Source organism: Astyanax mexicanus, chromosome 10 (assembly GCF_023375975.1).
Source record: "Astyanax mexicanus isolate ESR-SI-001 chromosome 10, AstMex3_surface, whole genome shotgun sequence".
Classification (NCBI taxonomy): domain Eukaryota; kingdom Metazoa; phylum Chordata; class Actinopteri; order Characiformes; family Acestrorhamphidae; genus Astyanax; species Astyanax mexicanus.
This window is the reverse complement of record NC_064417.1, coordinates 45,207,321-45,229,548: the sequence shown is the minus strand read 5'-3', so window position 1 is coordinate 45,229,548 and position 22,228 is coordinate 45,207,321. Positions and strand designations below refer to the sequence as shown.

At 36.2% G+C, this 22,228-nt stretch overlaps 1 protein-coding gene across 5 annotated transcripts in view; it reads left to right on the top strand.

Annotated features, from left to right (window-relative positions):
* Window positions 1-22,228, top strand: part of fat1b (FAT atypical cadherin 1b) — an 80,085-nt gene that overhangs the window by 17,032 nt on the left and 40,825 nt on the right. For all 5 annotated transcript variants that reach the window (XM_022684210.2, XM_049484218.1, XM_022684209.2 and 2 more), the window contains exons 3-9: window positions 296-610; window positions 5,846-5,907; window positions 7,567-7,881; window positions 9,740-9,950; window positions 10,213-10,281; window positions 12,471-12,610; window positions 21,318-21,593. In XM_022684210.2, the coding sequence (XP_022539931.2) occupies window positions 296-610; window positions 5,846-5,907; window positions 7,567-7,881; window positions 9,740-9,950; window positions 10,213-10,281; window positions 12,471-12,610; window positions 21,318-21,593 (1,388 nt within the window). The remainder of the gene's footprint in view (window positions 1-295; window positions 611-5,845; window positions 5,908-7,566; window positions 7,882-9,739; window positions 9,951-10,212; window positions 10,282-12,470; window positions 12,611-21,317; window positions 21,594-22,228) is intronic.

Below are 22,228 nucleotides of genomic sequence, written 5' to 3'. Positions count from 1 at the left end.
AACATCTTAATAAACATGTCACTCTGACAGTTACAGTGTGACTTTTTATCTGGGTGCAACTATTTTTTGATGAGTGTAGAGTGTAGAGTTAGCCATATCTTCATCTTTAGAACTGTTTGCTATGCAAAACTCTTGCGGTCATGTGACCAGAACTTCAGACAGTAGTGTTAGCGTTAGTCATTGTGAGTCATTGTTAGTCTTTAGCTCCAGTTGTGTGCTAGATGTGCACTATTTAGGCACCGCAAGCTAAAGCACAACATGTAGTTCAATATGTTTCTTTTGATCTTCATCATAGGAGTGATAAGTACCAAGGAGTTACTGGACCGGGAGACAACCAGTCATTACTGGCTGACTGTCTACGCCACTGACCAAGGGGTAGTGCCGCTCTCCTCCTCTGTGGAGGTCTACATCGATGTTCAGGATGTCAACGACAACGCTCCACAGACTTCAGAACCCGTCTACTACTCCTCTGTTCCGGAGAACTCTCCAAAGGACGTGTCCATCATGCAAATCCAGGCCTTTGATCCGGACTCCAAAAGCAGCGACAGGCTGACCTACAAGATCACCAGTGGGAACCCACAGGGATTCTTTACTGTCGACCTTCAGACAGGTTGGTACCTCCACTATACTGGAGCGTGGACTAGGTCTGTCACAATAATAATGTAAATGATTTATTGCGATTCACGATAAGTTGATATCGTAATTATTGTGATGCTGAAGATACTATGTAAGACCTAAAAAAGTTTATATGATCGATATGCTAATATTTATTAATATAAAATAAAATCCGGCCATTTTGCTCAACCCTATCAAAGGCATAGCTATCAAGTCTCCCGTTTGGGCAAGGAAAGTATCGTCTTTTACCCCTCTTTCCTGCCATCGTCCCATTTTAGTATTTTTCTGTAATTTTCCTGTATTATATTATATTATATTATATTATATTATATTATATTATATTATAACAAGGCTTGAAGTGGGTGAAGGAAAATCTCCCTAATTTTTTTAATCCAAAACGAAGTAAAAATACTTAATACTACTGTTCTTAAGTACTAAAATTCTGTATCTGTCCTCTACTGTATTATTATTTTTACTTCACTACTGTATTGTATTTTTAGACTGTAAGGCGCACTTAAAATGATTAAATTTTCCCAAAAATCAGCAGTGCGCCTTATGTATAAATTCTACCAGTCAGGTATTAAGTAACAGTAAAGCCACTCCACTGAAATACAGCGTCATAGGGGTGAGTTTTCAGCGAAGTTTTTCCTGGAAAAGGCTGGGTGCAGCAGCATTAGCATTAGCATTAGCCGCTAACCGCAGCTCTAGCTCTTTTGCCATTCAGAGGTGAGTATATTGGACTGTAGTCTTTGTGTTTGCCAAGTTAAAACGAGCTACATGGTACAAACCGCTAGCTGATAGCACCCAGAGTTACTGGAACACGGAGGTTTTCTCAGTCTAGCACTATCGGGCAGCATTTTTACATCCTGCAAGTGCTGAGGTTAGCAGCTAATGCTAATGCTGCTGCACCCAGCCTTTAAAAAAATATTGAAAATCTAAGCTTGCTGGAAATATACAGAAGCGCTTTACTCACCAACATAAACAGATTTAAGGAGAGAAATCTGTGTAGATTAACATCGAGCACTCATTTGACTTGAATTTGAAAGAAAATGAATGTTTTTTTTTAAGAATTACAGTTTTGTTTACTTAGGCGTTTCCCACAGCTTCTCCATTAGAAGGGAAACATGGTGACACTCTTGCTCACTTCAATGTAGCAATCCTTACTAGTGTCGCTTAATGTGCCTTATAATCCACTTTTATGCACCTTATATAAGAACATAGACCAGAAAGTATATGTTTATTGATAATGCGCCTTATAGTTAAAAAAATATGGTAAAAATACTTAAGTACTAAAATGCTCTTCTGCTCTTCTAGAATACTATTTCTAACTCATACTTCCACTTTTACTTCACTACACATTTTTAATAAGTCCCAGGTTATTATTTTTAGCATTGTCCCATGTTTGCAGGGTTAGCGATACCGGTTTTCCATATCCACCATAGTGTCCACAGATAGTTGTTGGACAGCTGATTAGACACAAATTATTGACAAGATTATTGACATGAAAATAAATAGAAATTAGCGAAAATAAGCTGTATAATACTACTGCTATTACTGCTGTTGATGTGTGGGGCAGCCATATTGAATTCTGAACACAGGGTTGGTGAGGATTTCATGATTTTTAGAGTAGGAAATCCAGCCTTCTGGGAGAGTTCCAGCTGAAATTTCCTAATCAAACTCTTCAAATTCTGAAATTGGAGTTCAAATGGAAGGCAGCATGTGTTGAAGTAGTCCTCCATTGTGCTCATTGAGTTGTTTTTCTGAAGAGCTCTTCAGGAACACTCTTTCCTTTCTAAAAGGATTTCCCACATCATGCAGACGTTTCAGTGTGTGTAGTTGTTGTTCTCTGGCCTTTTATGGTTTTAGGCTGCATTAAGGGTTACAGGCCTACGCATCCCATTAGACTTCTTCTTAATTGTTACTTCTACTCTTTCAGAAGCTGTTTCTTGTTTTGTGGTGTGTTATTTTATTATGCAAATGTACGTCCAGTCTTTTAAAGCCGCAGACCTGGACGGGTCGATGAAGCCAGGCAGGAGCTTCCGCCCTGCGACTGCAGAACGCCGAGACTATTTTACTATCAGCATCTGCATTTCCATAAGCTGTAACTACAGAAACAAGCAGCGAACACTGAAACAAATTAGAAACGCTAAGTGATCCCACACAAAGGAGAGTACTTGTTTAAGGCTTTACAAACTTCAGTGCCTTTTTAATTTAACACAAAGTGGTAAAAATGAGGCTGTAATTGAATTTACTCAGGCTCTGGTAGAGTTTACTGAGACAGCAGCTGTTTTCTGAATTAAACGTAGCCAATTCATTTGATGTGTAGAAACATCCTTAACGATTTATGAATTCAGTTAAAGTGTGGAAATTCTCTGATCAGCCATTACATTAAAACCACTGACAAGTAATGTAGGCTACATAACATCTTGGTTCAATTGCACCTGTCAGTGGATGTGATTTACATATTAGGCAGCAAGTGAACAGTCAGTTCTTGATGGAGCTGATGTGTTGAGAAATGGAAAAACGGGCATGCATAAGAACCTGTGACGGCTAGACTTCAAGGATTATGGCATTTCCGAAACATTAGGCAGGTCTGTATCTCATACCTGTCAAGTTTTGAATGTAAAAATAAGGGAACTTTCTGTCGCCCGCTTTGAGCCAACCCACCAGCCCAACCGAGGATCAGTATGATAGTGTCATGATATAGTATCTAGTAGTTAATATTATTATATAAATAATTATATCATAAATATATTAATATATAGTATTTTTATTTTAATGTTATTTTGATGTCAGCACTGGTATTTTCTGCAGACAGAGGGAGTATGTATAATATTATACATATGTACATAGTAAGTATCAGTATATATCGTCATAGTATAGTGTTTCTTGCATCCATCCATCTCTCTGATTTTTTGTTTCATGGTGTTTTTTTTGCCACTTGGGTGGCAGCTCTCGCGAGGTTAGTGACATTTTAGTTTGGAGATGCACAGCAACGTTTTTTTTTTTTTTATTATAATATAATACAGGAAATTATACAAAAAAAATTAAAACAGGAGGAAAGAGAGGTAAAATACAGTACTTTTTTCAGAATATACAGTATTTATTTAAACAAAGGTCAGTCAAGTGCTCTTAAAAAGATGTGTACTTTACGTGGTGCTTGATGGCAACAAGAAACTTGACTGTTCAGACAGCCGGGGGAAATTTGTACCACCATAAAAATACAGTACTTATGACAGGTATGCTGTTTAAGGGATGTTTCCAGAACCTACCAAAAGTGCTCCAAGAAAGGTCAACCAGTGCACTGATGAAAATGGCCCATGATCATTCAAGGCCCATTGATTGACGTAATCTATAGAGATTTCACCTCAAAAAATGATTGGGCGTCTGATGTCTTGCCAGATACCACCAGACATCTTCAGCTGGGGCTGTACAATATGTATTGTTTCAGAATTAATATTGTATGTAATATGTCAGCATGTGTAATATACACACTTAAATTGTGCTATAATTTGTTTAATTGTTCAGGAAATATCTACTAAATATAGATGACATCAAAACTAAGGGTGGGTGAGTTTTAGCCCTAAAATAATATCATGATATTTCCTTGTATTTTCGCAAAACAATAGTCTTGGCAATACAAAAAAACACCGAAAAAATAAGAATGCACTACTGAAACAAGACGAAAATTAGATTTTATTATTGCATACGATATGATTTGGCATGATACTAATAATGCACTCCAAATATCTCAGTTTATCCAGGATTAAAGTAAAATAAATGATACTGGACAGATATAATCTGTCTCTTGTAGATATATAATGGGAAATAAGAAAAGCAGCAAAAAAGTAGTACCATGATGTGATAATTAGGGGTGGGTGATATGGCACAATATTTCAGGGTATAATATTGTTCACAATATTCAAAAATGTTGGCGACATTATTGCGTATGATACGATATGGCACACCCCTAATCAACACTCTATTTGTTTTCACACAGTCTGAATTATTACTATTATACAAGTTAAATGTTTGACTTTTGCTAATTTGGTCAAATTCTTATCCCCAAAATTCATAGAAAGTCTATTCCTAGAGAGGTCAGAGCTGTTTTGATGGCATGAAGGAGGATTTTTTCACAATATAATAGGCAGGTGGTTTTAATGTTGTGGCTGCAGTCCCGATTCAACTCTATAAAAGCATAATACAGACAGAATTATGCTAAGTATTCTTGTTATTCATGAACTTGTTTTCTTCAAATGCACACAAATTGCTATTCTCATTTACATGCTAATAGTTAATTTTCATATTTTTAAGGATGCTTTTTTCCTCTTCAACCAAAGGTTTAGGACTTCATGTTCTTCAGACTTAATTTGCCACATCAATGTGCAAATTAGGCTGCCAAATGATTTGATGTGTATTACCAAACAGCCTTTTACTGATCTACATTAGTGGTCGTCAAGTATTCCTGTCATCGGGCAAAACAGTAGCCTAAGCCTTCAACAAACCTTCGAGAGGTAGATTCAGTGTTTATGTTATATATATACAGCTCTGGAAAAAATTAGAGACCACTTTAAAAAAATTATGAGTTTCTTTGATTTGACAAAATTAAAAACCTCTGGAATATAATCAAGAGGAAGATGGATGATCACAAGCCATCAAACCAAACTAAACAGCTTGAATTTTTGGACCAGGAGTAAAGGCATAAGATTATCCAAAAGTATTGTGTAAGACTGGTGGAGGAGAACATGCCAAAAGCAACAAAGCAACAAATGTTCAGCCTTCTGTGTTAAAGCAGCTTCACACTGCACATATATATATATATATATATATGCTCTGGAACACAGAATCACGTGGTTTATTGGTGCACATTTTGGTGCATTTAGATTTGTGCCTGTGTGAAACCAAACCAAACAGAGGGAGAAAATGCTCCTTAGAGGAAACACTGGGCTTTTTGTGTCTTTTTATTCACATCACGAACACAGTGGAATATTGATTAAATGAATATGAAAGATAAAGACTAATTGAATGAGCTTTTGCTCTTTGGATCTTTTTATTCAGAAAAAATATATATATTAGAATATATCATCAGTCATCAGTGACAGGGTCTCTATTATTACTGATTGGTCCTGCTATTGATGTTTTTTATTATTGATTTAATAATTTAAAAGTTATTTAAACTTCAGACCACTTCAGAACTTCTTAACCGTCCTCTTTCCTCCCTCCTTCACAGGTTTGGTGACAACAACGTCTCGAAAACTGGACCGTGAAAAGCAAGGAGAGCACATACTTGAAGTAAGCTATTAAACTGGCGATGTTTAAAAGTCTATTCACACCGGAGCCAATGCGTTCCCCACTGAATCTCATTTCCCGCTCCCAAGCTGTATTAAGTGTTCTGCAGCATCTGCATAAGAAATAGTCTTTTAAAGGGCATTTTTCAACATTAAATCCTGCTCCGCTGATACGAGGAGAGTGCTGGAGCTGTAATTATGAACATTTCTTGTGCCGTGTTGATTGATTAAAGTTTTTGAACATCACATTTGAAGTTCAGCCACATTTGCAATATGCAGAGATTTAAATGAAAGCTCGTCAGAACCGTGAAACTCAGGTAACTCTGTAATTTCACACATTCCAGCAGTGTGAAGGAACTGCTGCTAACAATCTCCAGAACACTCTCTCAGCCAGGCCTTTTATAAAAAATGCATTATTTCCTTTTTTTAAGCCTGCATACGCTGAACTTACTCAAACAATCTGAGGTCTTTCATTGCCTCAATTTTTAAGTAATTTTTCCTGAAAACTTGAGTTCATTAGATGGAAATTGTGAGCCTAGCTTGTAAGTTTATTAAATTGATGTTTTTTTTTAATCAATTGCTTTGCACAATCATTATACAACTAGGGGATTAAAATCGGTTTGTATTTAATCTTCTTTTTGGCAGAGAAAGAGAGTGCTCTAGCGTGAACAGTATAGCACAAACAATAAGATCAAATGTTTACTTAACTCCAATGTATCCAATTTTACATAGAACAAATTTCAGTTATTTGGATTTAAACTAATTGTGGGTGTAATTACAGTGTATGGATATAACCTCAATCATTTTTGCTGACCTTGATGATATTGCCCACTGTTTTAACGTTTTAATTCCAGTGTCTGAATATCCTTAATAATTGGAACTTTTTACATGTAAGTCTTTATTGCTCTTTTTCCATATAATATATGCTCAGTGGAGCGGGTAAAATGGATAATGTGTAGAAACAACAAGAGGGTGGTCATATTCAGGGTTCGTACGGGTGCTTAAAAATACTGGAAGATGCTTGAATTTTAACATTCTGTTTTTTCCAGGCTTGGAAAGTGCTGAAATTTTGGAGAAAGTGCTTGAAAATGCTTGAAATTCTAACTGTATTTACTTTACAATAAATAACTATCTGACTAAATAAGTAAATAAAAAAAAAATATATATATATATTTTTAATTACTGAAATTAAAAATAATGTTTTTTAAAATCCAGCTAAATTAAATTTTTTACTTTATTATTCTATGGCATTATAAAGAAAGGAAGAGCGAGTGAAATAAAGAAAAGCGGCTCTTTGAAGGGGATCCGACTTTCAACTGATTTAACAAGGAGTTTGTTTGAGACCTGCTAGCTTCCAGTCTGTATAAATATATATATATATATATATATATATATATATATATATATATATATATATATATATATATATATATATATATTTGCCACAGCTGAAAGGTCCTGGAAAAAACTTGAAAATGGGCCTTGAATGTGCTTGAAAAGTGCTTGAATTTTACCTTGTGAAAGGTGTATGAGCCCTGTCATATTGTAATGCTTAATCTGTGTATTAGCATTACATCAGTGGCATAAAATTCTCAAGTCTATTAAAATGATAGTGCTATCATTTATTGCAATTATAGTATTTCCTGTTATTTCTGTTAAACAGGTCACTGTTTCTGATGATGGAGCTCCAGCCATGTCTACAGTGGTTCGTCTGGTGGTGAAGGTGGAGGATGAAAATGACAACCCTCCACAGTTCCTGGAGAAGGTCTATAAAATCAGGCTGGTGGAGCGCCCAAAGGCGATCAGATGGGAGCCGGTTTATCGCGTCATTGCCCAGGACAGAGATGAGAGTCCTTACTCTGAAATCTCATACAGCATAGAGGAGGGAGACGAGCACAGGAAATTCTTCATCGAGCCCAAAACGGGGCTGATCTCCTCCAAAGAGGCTTTCTCAGCGGGAGACTATCACATTCTCACGGTATATTTCCTCCCTTCCTTTCAAAAACCGTGCTGGCGAGGCCAGTCCTTTAGAGAAATACACTCAGCAGAATACCATGTAGCAATGTTCTGTGCAGAAAAAACATTTCTGATTCCTTTAAGAACCTTTTAGTTTTAGGAATGCATGATGATTTTAGAGTAGAACCATATCAGAATTGAACAGATATTCAGATTCAAGCTATTTTTAATACATTTAGAACACTCTTAATGTACACTGACATGCCATACTGTATGTCACAGGACAGTAACTAGTATTGTATCCCACGACTTTGATCATGTTCCATAAAAGCTAAAGAATCGGTATTGGTATATCAGTGAATTCCTACTTTGGAAGTCAATTAACATCTCTCTTATCTAGGAGACCAAAGAAGCTAAATTTGGCTTTACTTTTACTGTAGAATTTCCATTAAATTCAATTCAATTCAATTCAATTCAATTCAATTCAATTCAATTGTATTTACATAGAGCTTTTTACAACAGAAGTTCTCAAAAAGCAGCTTTACAGAGAAAAACAGGTCCACGCCTCTTATGAGCAGCACCACAGAGATGCCAATTATTGTGGCGAAACAGTGGCAAGGAAAAACTCCCTTTAAGAGGAAGAAACCTTAGGAGGAACCAAAACTACAAAATAACAAACAACAATCAATCAAATAACAAAAAACTACAGTACAGAGAGATAATGTGGAGCTATAGCTAAAACTAATGTAACAGGTACTAATTTATGACACAGCGGGCAGTGGAGAGCAACATAAGGAACAGGTCATCTCGATTCACATAAAAGAGATAGATTGAGAAAACAGGAAGGCAGAGAGGTGGAATTAGTTTTGACTGGATTTATGTAAAACAGATAATGTAAAGCATTATCAGGGTGTGATTATCTAATGCTCCCTAAAGGCTCCCTAAAAATCACCATTCGCCATTCATTTTTTCATCTCGATTCTAGCCACATAACAGAACCAGACTGTTAGTGCTCTCCTCCAAGCATCTTGGACATTGAGCTGTCCAAGAATGGTGCCTCAGGCATAGTGCATAAAGTGCTTGACATGTCTGAGATAAACCATAATGCTTGATTACATCCCCTCAGCCTGATAATTACTGGTTCAAACCCCTGGATTAGTAGGAAGTTGGGTTTGGGGGTGAGGGGTGTTCTTATTGTCCTGTTTGCTAGTATGTGAGTAAATGTGTGTGTGACTGCCACTGAGGGATTAAAAGCATTTTTAATTTTATAGAATCTCAAAAAGGTAAAGATCGTATACTAGGACACTGACATTGCAATATTTTGGTGTTCTAGTTTGTTAGGAATGCATTGAATATTTAAAACGGAAAAGATCTTTCTGAAAATGGCAAAAAAAAGCACTTTTATTGTTTGGTAAATAAGTGATTTTTTTTTTTTTTAAACAGAACAGTGGTTTTTCATGGAAAAAAGAAAGATGAAAATATTTTTAATATAATGCGTTAAAAAAGTGCACAAGTTAATGAAAAATGCAGAACCTTTTTTTTTTGTTTCAGTCTTTGGCCAGGTGTTTTTTGTTATTTGTTAAGTATTTTTGGCCCCACCAAAAATGGTGCTGCATCCTTAATTGTGGTTTTAAAAACACAGAAATTGATTCAACATATCCTGCTATTAAATATTGTTTTTAATTTGCCTACCTTGACCGTACATGTTAACAAGGTAGTGTTGTAAATATTGAGCTTGTGCCAATTACAATTAAATTGCATTATGATTCTAAAATGATATTCTATACCAAATAGGGTGTTTTTCACTAGAACTAAACCTTTAAGTGTAGCTCCTACAAAACACAATACGGCACACCCTCACGCACAATCCTCTCTCTCAGATTAAGGCTCTGGACAATGGCCGGCCTCAGAAGTCGTCCATCTGCCGGTTGCACATTGAGTGGATTGCGAAGCCTGAGCCGCCTAAAGAGCCGCTGGTGTTCGAGGAGGCCTCGCTCCAATTCTCCGCCATGGAGAGCGATCCAGTGGGCCATATGGTGGGAGTCATCAGCACTCAGTCTCTAGACTCTCCTGTCTGGTTTGATATCAAAGGTAATCAATATCATTCCTCCACTCTGGTTTTAATGCGGTGGTGGATGGGAAGTGTAAGATCTTAATAATTTGGAATATTTCCTGCTGTAATTGATTTATAGCTCTTTAGTAGTGTAAATGGACTTACCGTTGGCTTCATTACCTTCATCCCTGCCCCGCGCTAATCAGCTTTCCTTAACTTAATCTCTCTTCTCTTTAATCTCTGCCTTCATGCTTCGTTTTTTTCCTCCCTCTCTCTCTCTCTCTTTGCTTTGCGTAAAAGGAGATTCGCACACTAAAGAAGTCTTTCACATCGTTCAGATGGCGTGTGACCTGAACTGTAGAACTGAAGGTATCTGCTGATGAGCGTTTTCATCACCTTTACTCTCTTCTTCACTCTGCTGCAGTATTTTCACTCCTCCTCACAGTTCCTGTAAAAAAATAATGTGAAAATTGATTGCTCTAGGCCACTGTTCTACAGTGTTATCATGACATTTATTTACTCAAACACACATGGATATTTACTTATGGATGGATATGTACTCATATTTAAATTACGTATGTATTTACATATACAGTACATATAGATACATGTATAAGCACACCAATTCACTGTATTTTATATCAATATGATTTACAGCTTTAACTTTTGCTCTGTAGCTTAATTATTGGCCATTAGAACAGTCTACTGCACTGTTATACCAAAGTTCTTTTTTTCCTGTATATCCATCCATCCATCCACCCATCCATCCATCCATCCATCCATCCATCCACCATCCATCCATTCATCCACCCATCCACCATCCATCCGTCCATCCATCCACCCATCTATCATCCATCCATCCATCCACCCATCCATCCATCCATCCATCCACCACCCACTCACCCGCCCACCCATCCATCCATCCATCCATCCATTCATCCACCTATCCATCCATCCACTCATCTACCCATCCATTCATCCACCCATCCATCCATCTATCCATCCATCCACCCATCCATCCATTCATTCACCCACCCATCCATCCATCCACCATCTGTCCATTCATCCATCCATCCACCATCTGTCCATCCATCCATCTGTCCATCCATCCATCCATCCATTCATCCATCCACCATCTGTCCATCCATCCATCCATTCATCCATCCATCCACCATCTGTCCATCCATCCATCCATCCATCCATCCATCCATCCATCCCTCCATCCATCAGTAACATAATCCATTAATGGGTCATTTTACAGAAAACATCCATTTTTGTGTCTCTAGCCTTTACAGATTTAGACTTGAAAAACTATTTATGATTAAAATGTATTTAGATTTTTTAACATTTAATTTGTTTTAAGTCAAAACAAGACGTTATTTTAAAAATGTAACCTACTTAAATCCATTACATCTACTCATTAAAGCTACTTAAATCCAAAAATGAAATCAATTTAAATTGTATAGTTTAAAATGCTTTCTTAGCAACAAGTGATGGATATGCTTAATTCAGATTAACTAATCACAGAGCATGTTATTTATATTTTTTTTATGATTTTAACTGCAATAATCTACAAATGACTGTGAGATATTTGCTTTATATGAAATTTAATAAAGCCAAATAAATAATATATAAAATACCAGCTTGTAATGAAACCACACTCATTTTTATTGCATTACTTGACTTGAAATATTTACATATTTAAAAAAGTGCACTGTTATTATTCAGTTATCTGACTTTTTCTCAATTGATTCATAATTTTATGTAAAGTCACCTAATAAAGACCCAATTTATTATTTTCTTTATTCTTATTATATTTTGTGACAATAAATAGAATACAACCAGATTTCTTATTTTAGCAGATATATTATGATCAATAACGTGTGGTTTGAAGTTCAGTTGCAGTCATTTTTAAAACTATATTTTATTACTATTATTTTGTATGACTTTTTTTAGATATGATAATTTTAAAGTCTAAACACAATATGAGAAATAAGTGAAGAAAACACTTTTTTCATTTCTCAGACTGTTTTTAAATAATTTTGAAATTATCATATTTTTAAATTAAATGAACAAGGTTCACAGCACTGGTATCAGTGGAAAATTGTATGAAAAATAAAATGGCTTTATAAACTCCACCAGTTACTGCTTTTCATTTTTTTTACTTAACTTCAGATAAATGATCTTTCACATCCTTATAAAGGACTTTTTTTGGCAGAATTACTTTGATATAGTGCTAACACTGTACTACAAAAAAGGTTACTTTTCTTAATTATTCAAATAAATGCACAAAAAAATACAAAATAATTTAGATAGTAATTAATATGTTTTTATAGAGTCATTAAGTTATGTAATAACATAATTCAAGTTTAAATGCTATAAAAATAAAGTGCTTTAAGAAATAAAAAAAAAAAATAAATTACTTTTTTCTACTTGTCATTCCACAAGTGGAAGTTGCTGTAGAATGACTCACATGATATCACATTATGCAGAGTGCTCCGTGTTTGTGAAAAGTGCTAATTTTAGGTGTGGATTTTTGCCCATATTGGGAATAACAGGTGGAAATGATGACAGCCGGTTCGATGTGGAGAAGGCCAGTGGCACCCTCATCATTGCCAAAGCGCTGGATGCAGAGCAGCAGTTAAATTATAACCTAACTGTGGAAGCAACAGATGGAAGCAGATCCATCAGCACTCAGGTATTTTCTTCTTCCCCTTTTGGTAAAAAATAAAGGTGAATCACGTGTGCAGCTTGTTAACAGCCTCATAAATGACAGGAACAGAAAGGACTGGTGGAAATGTTGATAATGACAGGGTAATAACCGTTTTTCAATCTCCGCGCTTATGCAATGCTAGTGCTCTCTGCGTGTTCTCTGAAAGCGGGCTGAGTGCTCTCTGAGCATAAATATGAAGGAAACAAACAGCCGGTGAAGTGCGGAGGAGAAGATGTTTGGTAGCGGAGCTCAGAACAAGCAGTACTTAACATCTAAAACTTAACATCTAAAAGGGGGATTTAACATCACTGTACAACACAGAGATCAAATACACCAGAAATCCATCTGATTTGCATAATATTTCACTTAAATTAAAGATATGAAACCAGTGGGAGAAATAAGTGGAGAAAACACATATTTCTCACATTGTTTTCAGATTTTTAAATTATCATATTTTCAATTAAATAAACAAGGTTCGCAGCACCAGTATCAGCTGTGTGAAAAATAAATGTGCCCTTTAAACTAAGCCTAACACCAGTTTCTGCTTCTTATATCCTCAGATATATAGATCTAAATAGATCTTTCACATCATCATAAAAAACGTTTTGTCAGAATTACTTTAATATAGTTTTAACACTTTTCTACAATAAGAGTCACATATGACAGCACTTAACACAGTAATAAATAGTGTTAATGTTTTTTTTATGCATTTAATCTTTAATTTAACCAGGCAAGTCATTAAGAACATATTCTTATTTACAATAACAGCCTGGCAAATGGTTAATAGAGTAGTGTCTCAACTAGGGTTGCAACGGTATGAGATTTTCACGGTATGATAACCTTCTCAGAAAATACCGCGGTATCACGGTTATCACGGTATCACAGTTTGTTACATATATTATTAAACTGACCCTTATAGAAATTACAACAAAGTTTTTTTGTTCAATTAACTATTTATTGTAGAAACCTGGAAAAACTATAATTTTAAGTTCTCCTTTAAAAAAATAAGCTGTACACCATCAGGTGAAGGAAACCAGTTTTTCCACTGCTCTTAAGGGCATAAATATTGTGTGTATATATATATATATATATATATATATATATATATATATATATATATATACACACGTTACACACATTACATGTCCTCTAAGAAGTAAAGATCCTGTATTTAAAATATTCAATTACATTATTTAAGTTTACATTTTTTAATATCTGATAAACTGAGCCTGGGTCAGTGTCTGATCAACAACTGTTGTAAACGTCCGTTTTACTGCCAAGTTGGTATATAACCAGATACTGCAGAAAGAGGGGATTTTATTTCTGACATGATCCTCACAATAGAGATTTCTATTTTAAGGCGTTCATACCTTAAAACCTTCAACATATGAAAAACAGGCACGTCAGAATTTGAAAATGAACGCATTTAAATGAATGGCGTCTTTCACATCCAGTCCGGCCAGGACCTTTACACGGACACGTGAATCCGTCGTAGCACGCACTTCACGCCTGTACCTGCGTGCCCAAATTTCGGATAACTCAGCGCTTTTGCGGGCGCTTACCGCATGGGCTGTGCACAACTACAAAGAGGTTTTATTTATGTTCAGATTTAAATTATAAACTAAACACATACTTTGCGCTGCACAGCGGGGTGGTGTTCTCGGAGATGGGAGAACAGGTTTGACGTATGTCCACCTTTATCTTATTACAAATCGGATAACCATCCTCGGGTGCGTTCGGCGGGTCTCTGAAATAGTCCCACACTGCTGATTTTAGTTTAGCCTTTTTTTAGGCGGACGGAGATTTGTTTAGTCTGATGCACTTTCTGCTGTTCTCACCGCTGTGTGCTGAGCAGCTGAAGCGGAGCAGAGATGCGCATGCGCGGGTGAGTTTCTCCGCTGGCTTGCGTTTTACCGGTAATAAGCAAACACACACGGTATGATAACCGTGCATTTTAATACCACGGTATACCGTGAAACCGGTTACCGCTGCAACCCTAGTCTCAACGAATTATTAAGTGACACTAGTTAAGACATTATTAAACATTACTACTATTTTAAAGCTTTAAAATCTTATATATAAGAATAGACATTGTGGTTCTATTTCCTTTCCATACTATAGAAATTAAACTAAAACTCGTATGCTAGACTATACAGTCATATTAAAAGGTTTGGGCACCCCTATTAATCTTAATCATTTTTAGTTGTAAATATTTGGGTGTTTGCAGCAGCCATTTCAGTTTGATATATCTAATAACTGATGGACACAGTTATATTTCAGGATTGAAATGAGGTTTATTGTACTAACAGAAAATGTGCAATATGAATTAAACTGGAGCTTGACAAGCCTTCCCCCAGACCAAGCATCTCAGACTACCTTCATTGAGTTTACACTGCAGCCTAAAGTACCAGAAACAAAGCAGATTTTTTCCACTAGATAATAGTGGAAAAATAATCTTAGTTTATATGTTACAGTATGTTTGAGGACCTGAAACAGAAAAAAATAAAGGATAAACACGTTTTTTCACAGCACTCTGTATTCATGAGTAATAGTAACAGTATTTAATGTCCTGCTTAAAGTGTGCTGCTTCATTTTAACTCTGGATCTATGGGGTTAATGCAGTTAAGAAAGCAGTGGAAGTTTATATAGCCAAATTAACAGCATGCAAACTAGACAACGCCCAAAGCATAACACACTTACCTTACTAATATAAAAATGAACAGCAGTACAGATGAAATTCAGGCATTAGCAAGGCTGTTTATACTGTTTATATACTCTTCAATTGTGTCTTCTGTCATTTATTTTACCAAATAAAAAAATTAGGCTGTTTTTCTTGTCCAGTGAAAAACAAGTCTCTCTATTTTTGTCTATTTTTAGTTTAGTACATAATTTGAACACACAAACTGTCCCTTACGCTTTATCACAAGTTCTTGATGAACGGTATATTAGAAATTCTCCAAAATAAAATGACCTGAATTAACTCTTTTTACATTGACTTCCATTGGAAGTTAAAAAGGTTTTATACAAGTTGCTGTTTTGGAGATTTTTATGTTTTTCATTGGACAGTAACAAAATGAAAATATACAGAATGAGTTATGTTATGATTGGCTGCCTTGTATTGTGCATCCTCAAAAATCAAAACCGTCTTTAACACAACATATTACAGTAACATGAATGACTGGGTCTAATATGCTGTAGACAGTAAGATACATTTACATATTCTCGTTATTCTCATATTAATACATTTACTTCTCTGTGGACATTTTGCTATTTATGGATGTTTTTAAGAAGCTTTAACTAGTTTAGTTCCTTCTAGTTAGTGTGTGGGTGAGCATTATCCTACTGAAAAAGTCCAGTTGAAAGCTTTGCCCATAACGCTGCACATATGAATGACTTATTTTTGGAAGTGAGTTCATGTTCAATACACACAAAACGTACATATTAGGTACCAAATAATGCAACATTTTTACATTTTTACATTTACATTTTTATCTTTTTCTTTTTTACATACTATAAGGTGCACTGTGTTATAAGGCACACTATCAATGAACATCTGTTTTCTAGTCTATGGTGCACCAGATTATATGCCGCATTTTAAGCAATAATAGTAAGGAACAAGGGTGTCGCAGAGTAATCTACACAGATTTCTTTCCTGAAAACGTTTTTTTTTTTTTTGGTGAGTAAAGTGCTTCTATTTATTTATAGTAAGCTTAGATGTCCAATATTTTCAACAACATTTACAACGGTTAGCAGTACTTAGCACTAGTAAATACTGCCCGACAGCACTACACTGAGTAACCCAGCTCACTGTCAGCTATCGATTCCCCCTTTGTAGCTTGTTTTAATACAGTAAACACGCAGACTACAGTTCAATATACTCGCCTCTGAACGGCAAAAGAGCTAGCGCTGCGGTTAGTGGCTAATGCTATAACTGCTTCAGCCTTGGTGCTGGAGGAACTTCACTGAAACTCCTTTATAACGCTGTACTTCAGCAGAGTGGCTTTACTGCTCCTTAATACCTGACTGGTGCAATTCATACATAAGCACACTGTCCATTTTTGGGAAAATTAAAGGAATTTAAGTGTTTCTTATAGTGCGGAAAATACTGCTACAGTCCCAGTGCTGCAAATACTTCACTGAAACTCCTGTATAACTCTGTACTTCAGTGGAGTAGCTTTACTGCTCCTCAATACCTGACTGGTGCAATTCATACATAAGGAGCACTGTCGATTTTTGGGGAAATTAAAGGAATTTAAATGTGTCTTATAGTGAAAAAAGATGGTACTACATAAGCACTTCTGAAAGTGTTTTAAAGCTTACAATTTCAGGAAATTTCAGGCCCTGATTAGTTTTAAAAAGAGGTTTTCCAGCAGTAGAAGTGAAACTCTGAAGTGCTTCAGCCCTCCAGCTATGAAGTTACACATCTCTGCTCCAGTTCCAGCTTCATACGGTGGCTCCTGTATCACGCTGGCTTTGTGTTGTGTTTTTTTGTACTCCAGAGGTGCAGGCCCTCTTTGTCCTTTAGTGTCACGCTGTGGAGCCGGTCCTCCTAGGGCTATACCTGTATATGTCAGCGGAGGCAGTCAGGCTTATCAGGTCACGGTGCGAGGCTCATCTATCAGTGAGAGTAGGCCTGCCTGAGGGCGTGAGGCTGATGCGGGGAGAAGTAATGTTTTCGAGGAGTCTGATGTTTGGGCTCTCAGCCTGCTGCTCCTCGTTCGGAGCGCGGTAACCCCCCGGGACCGGGCGCTGCAGTTTGTCATATTGTAATGGGCTCCTTGCGTTGGGAGGTTTTGGAGGCCTGTGTAAATCTTATCTGCAGTGTGCAGCTCAGTGCAGACAGTATTCACGCGCTACTGTTGCTTATCATAAACAGCCATGCTTTATTTAGTATAATGGTGAATTTCTGCAGCGCACCCAAGGAGCTAAAACAACACGGTGCTGTGTATGTCTCTCTTCAGCAGAGCGCCGTGTGATTTTAGCACAATTGTTTTTGCTGGCCGGGAAGAAATTTGAGTGGCGCATTTTTGATGTGACTCAAAAAAGTGATGTACTTCAGCCAGGCTTATAATGTATGCGAACCACACACAAGACGACTTTGAAAAGACTCTGAAATTTCTTTTAAAATACTTAAATTTGAGACTTTCTCAAATTTAAAGACCAGACTGGGACAATATATCGATATTGTGATATATTGCATTGTTTGATTGTATTGTATCATATAGATTTGTGGTTTCAAATATGGATATTTAGTTTTAAAAAATGGTCAGGCTAAGCTCCCTAATGCGAACCAAACACTAGACGCTAAATACTTAAATTAACACTTTCTCGTATCTAAAGATGAGGGCTGGGACAATATATTGATATTGTGATATATTGCATTGTTTTGAATTTATTGTATCATATCGATACATAGTGTCAAATATTTTCTTTTAAAACATGGTCACTCTAAAGTCCCTAATGCGAACCACAAACTAGACGACTTTGAAATGACTCTGAAATTTCTTTTAACACATTTAAATTTGACACTTTCTCAAATCTAAAGACGAGGGCTGGAACAGTATATCGATATTGTGATATATTGTATTGTTTTAATTGTATTGTATTATTTTGATACATGGCGTCAAATATGGATATTTAGTTTTAAAACATGGTCACTCTAAACTCCCTAATGCAAGCCAAACACTAGACGACTCTGAAAAGACTTTTAATAGACTAAAGACTGCGGATCTTGCAGAGTCACTATTTGCAAGACTGCAATTATTTTCTTTCTGAGATTATTTCCCATCATGCTTCTGGTGGAATTTAACAGGAAGAGAAGCTCTTTAACAATGGAGCAGAAACAGGAGCACATTTTTGCCACAGCTGCCTTTGTGTGTGCAGTGATTTGTTAAAAAAATTGGCAAAAAAATGTCTTGTGGCTTTCCGTAGCTCTCCTATTGGTTGTTGAAATTGTTCATGTCACTATTTAAATGAGCCAAGTCTCAAGATAATTTTTTCATTATCGAGATAATGCAACCTCGTCTCAACCGCAACTCAACTTTAGCAGACTCTCATGATTTTATCCCAGAACTGGAAATTTGTCTGTGACAGTGAAAACATTTAGTGGAAGGTCGGTATATGACTCTGACCCCTAATTTGACTTTGGCCCTACCCCTTACCCCTACCCCCCTGGTGTCCCGATTCTTGTTAGGCTGGAGGGGTAGGTTAGGGGAAGGGATAGAGCTTGTTAGCCCTTCATACAAAGATTTTTCAGAGGCACACTTCAAAAGAAGGGGTTTGAGAATCACTGGTAAAACGGCAACACAAAGTGATGCTTAGCACAATTTTACCAGAATTTAATGTGTAGTTTCAAAGTTTTATGGTCAAAATCCTTATAACAAGCATAAAAAAATTGCTAGTAGTTTGCTAGCTAGCTAGCTAACTTTCCCATTCCACCTTAAATGGTGCAACAGACTGCATGAGATGCAATGTTTAAGGCAGAACATAAAAAAATATATATATATATAAGCTAATTAAAGCTAATTTCAGTTCCCCATCTCAGAGGAATTAAGAAATAGACAATAATAATTCATTTCTGCACCATCCCCCCCCCCCCTTTCTGAAGACATACAATATAAAACCCTGAAGTTAACTAGTTAACCACCAGCAGCAGTTAACTTTAGTGCTGCTGATGACGTATTGGGTGCTTAAAAGTTTGTCTCAATTCTTAAAGAGAGGATTTTTCCACTTCCCCTTACAACTCTGTTCCATAGGGAAGGGTTACACTCAAAAAGAAAGGGTAGGGGTAAGTGGTAGGGCCAAAATGGTGAAATGGGATTGAGCCTTTGACTACAGTTACTGCTTCATTACTCCACATGGTGGCACTAATTGGGTTAGCCTGCGATAAAGAATATCGATTGTCAAATTCTGTTGAATTGACACCAATAAATGCATAATTGCTGGTATTTGTTTATTTAGGAGTATTTTATATTCTTTGATAATACAGATATTATAGAGAAGAGTCTTATAGAGAAGAGGATTATCTGAAGAGAGTAGAGTATTGCTGAATCACAGTATCATAATATCATTGTTATCGTGGGCAACATATTGTGTTATAATATTGTATCATGAGATGTCCTGTGATTCCCACCAGTACTTAAGACAATCCATCATTACTCAGCTAAGACTGAAAATATTGCAGGACCACTAATTACAAGATTTCAACAAGTATATAACATATTATACTGATATACAACCCTCCAGGTGCAGCCGCCACACATAAAAGGTGTTATATCTTTTACCAGGGGGTTTTCTCCAGTTGTGGGGGTCTTTCTGGCTCGTGTAGTTCATAGGCTAGCCTGGCAGATGTTATGCTGTTTGATCATTGCTGCTGGCGAGTGCAGTCTGCCAACTGAGAAAGTTCAGAAAACCTGAGATCAGGAAACAGTGAGAATCAATGGTGAGAGGCGATGTAGTGGAGTTTAATATCTCTATATAGCTTTCTCTAGTGTTTTATTAAACACTAAATACAAACAAAGACAAAAAAAAAAAAAAAATCAGTGCAGACAGCAGATCTTTCATCTGGTCTTCTGGTGCTTCATGTATCACTAGTGCCACCAGTACCAATACTCTGCTCTCCTAAATATATATAACAGAAAATACACTATTCTATACATGAATAATATACATCTTCGCTATTGTAACGATGGGAAAAGTACACCTTGTGCAGCACGAATTGTGCATAAGGCATGTACTAATTCTCTTAATAAATCATGGGTGTGTTTTGTTTGCGTAACGTAACTCTGAAGTAAACCAATCAGTGTGTAGCTTGCCATTCCCTTTAAGAGTCAGGTGCGCTCTGACTATGGCAGATTGCTATTTTAATGGCACAGTGCTTCTGCACTTCTCAGCAGAAGAAACTGACCTGCGTGTTCATGCTGCGAAGGTGTGCAAGGATGTAATTTATGGGAACAGCAATGTTGTTTTATTTTCTATTCTGTTTCATTGTTAATGAATAGCTCCTGCGTCGCCAAGATAGCAATACGCCAGCAATGCCACACCACATAAATATATATTCAGAAACATGATGCTATTTTAGCAGTGCAGATACAAGGTGTGTAATTTAAAAAAATATATATTTTTTTAAGGGGTGTAAAATAGCAATGAGCATCAATTTTTTTGACAAACCTCTACTAAAAAATCTCTCATTACATGATTGACTACCTATTGAAAGGGTACCACTGCTGTACATATAAAATAATATAAAAAAATCTTACGGTTACCATACATTTAGTAATTTATCTATTATTATTATCTGATTTCTTTTCATCATTTTTCTACTTTTTAATTTATTTAACTTATTAATTTATTGTTATTACATATATATTTTTATCCTTGTTCTGGTTGCCATGTTAGGTTCATGGAGGTATGTCAAGTTGGAGAATTTCTGTCCATAATAACAAAAAAAAATCCTCCTTTAAAATAAACTTAATCACAAATTAGTTACAATAAATACTCCAGTATGGCTTAAAATTAATGAGGTATTGTTTGTTATTAAATTATTTAGTTTTTATTCACCAATAGTGTGTCTTTTGACATTTTCAGATGGAAAATTCTCAGAAGAAACAGTTATTTGATGAAAATGATTAGTAGGCTCAACACGTCTCTTTAATTAACATTCTTTTACTGTTCATCCCGTCCTTCTAAATAGATCTCAGTCCAGGTTATTGACACCAATGAGCATCGACCCAAGTTTACCCAGACCAAGTATGAAATCAGTATTCCAGAGGAGACGGAACCGGGAATGAAGATACTGGAGATCAGCGCTACAGATAAAGACGAGAAGAATAAACTCTTCTACACACTGCTGAGCAGCACAGACCCACACAGCCTGAAGAAGTTCCATCTAGACCCGGGAACTGGCTTCCTGTACACCACTGACGAGCTGGATCACGAGACCATGCACAGACACACACTCACTGTCATGGTAAGAAAGAGTCATCAAGGTTAGCTGTTGTCGAAATGTAATGATCATAGAATTACTGGGCTTTTAGTAATTTGGTTAAAATTATGAATACAGGGTCAAAATGTTCACACACGTTTTATTTACCTAGTCCTCTTAACTTCCTGTTAGTGATCATCATTGACTACACTGCTTAGCTTCTCTGAAGCTACATAAAAATGTCTGTTTATCAAAGGGGCTGAAGGATACAGTACCAGTCAAAAGTTGGAACACACCTTAAATAAAAGTAGTGAAGAGGTAGAGTTATAGGTATACAGTGAATAACTCTATTTGAGTAATGTTCTAATCCATATTATGGCAAGAACTACTCAACTAAGTAAACAAAAAATTCTTTCATAGTCTGGATCACTTCAGTATTCATTTACAATGTAGGAAAAAAACATTGAATTAGAGTGTGTTCAAACTTTTGACTGGTACTGTAAATCATATTTTTCAATGTTATTACGGTTATCAGTTTTTTTTGACAAACACATAGAGAAAGCTGTAATAACACTGAATAATAGTCTTCGGAGCCAGTTTATAAAACACAGATTCCAAAATCAATAGTAATCAGGATTTGTAGCCACTTCTCCAAAGTGTTTGGTAAGTGAATGTGAAAT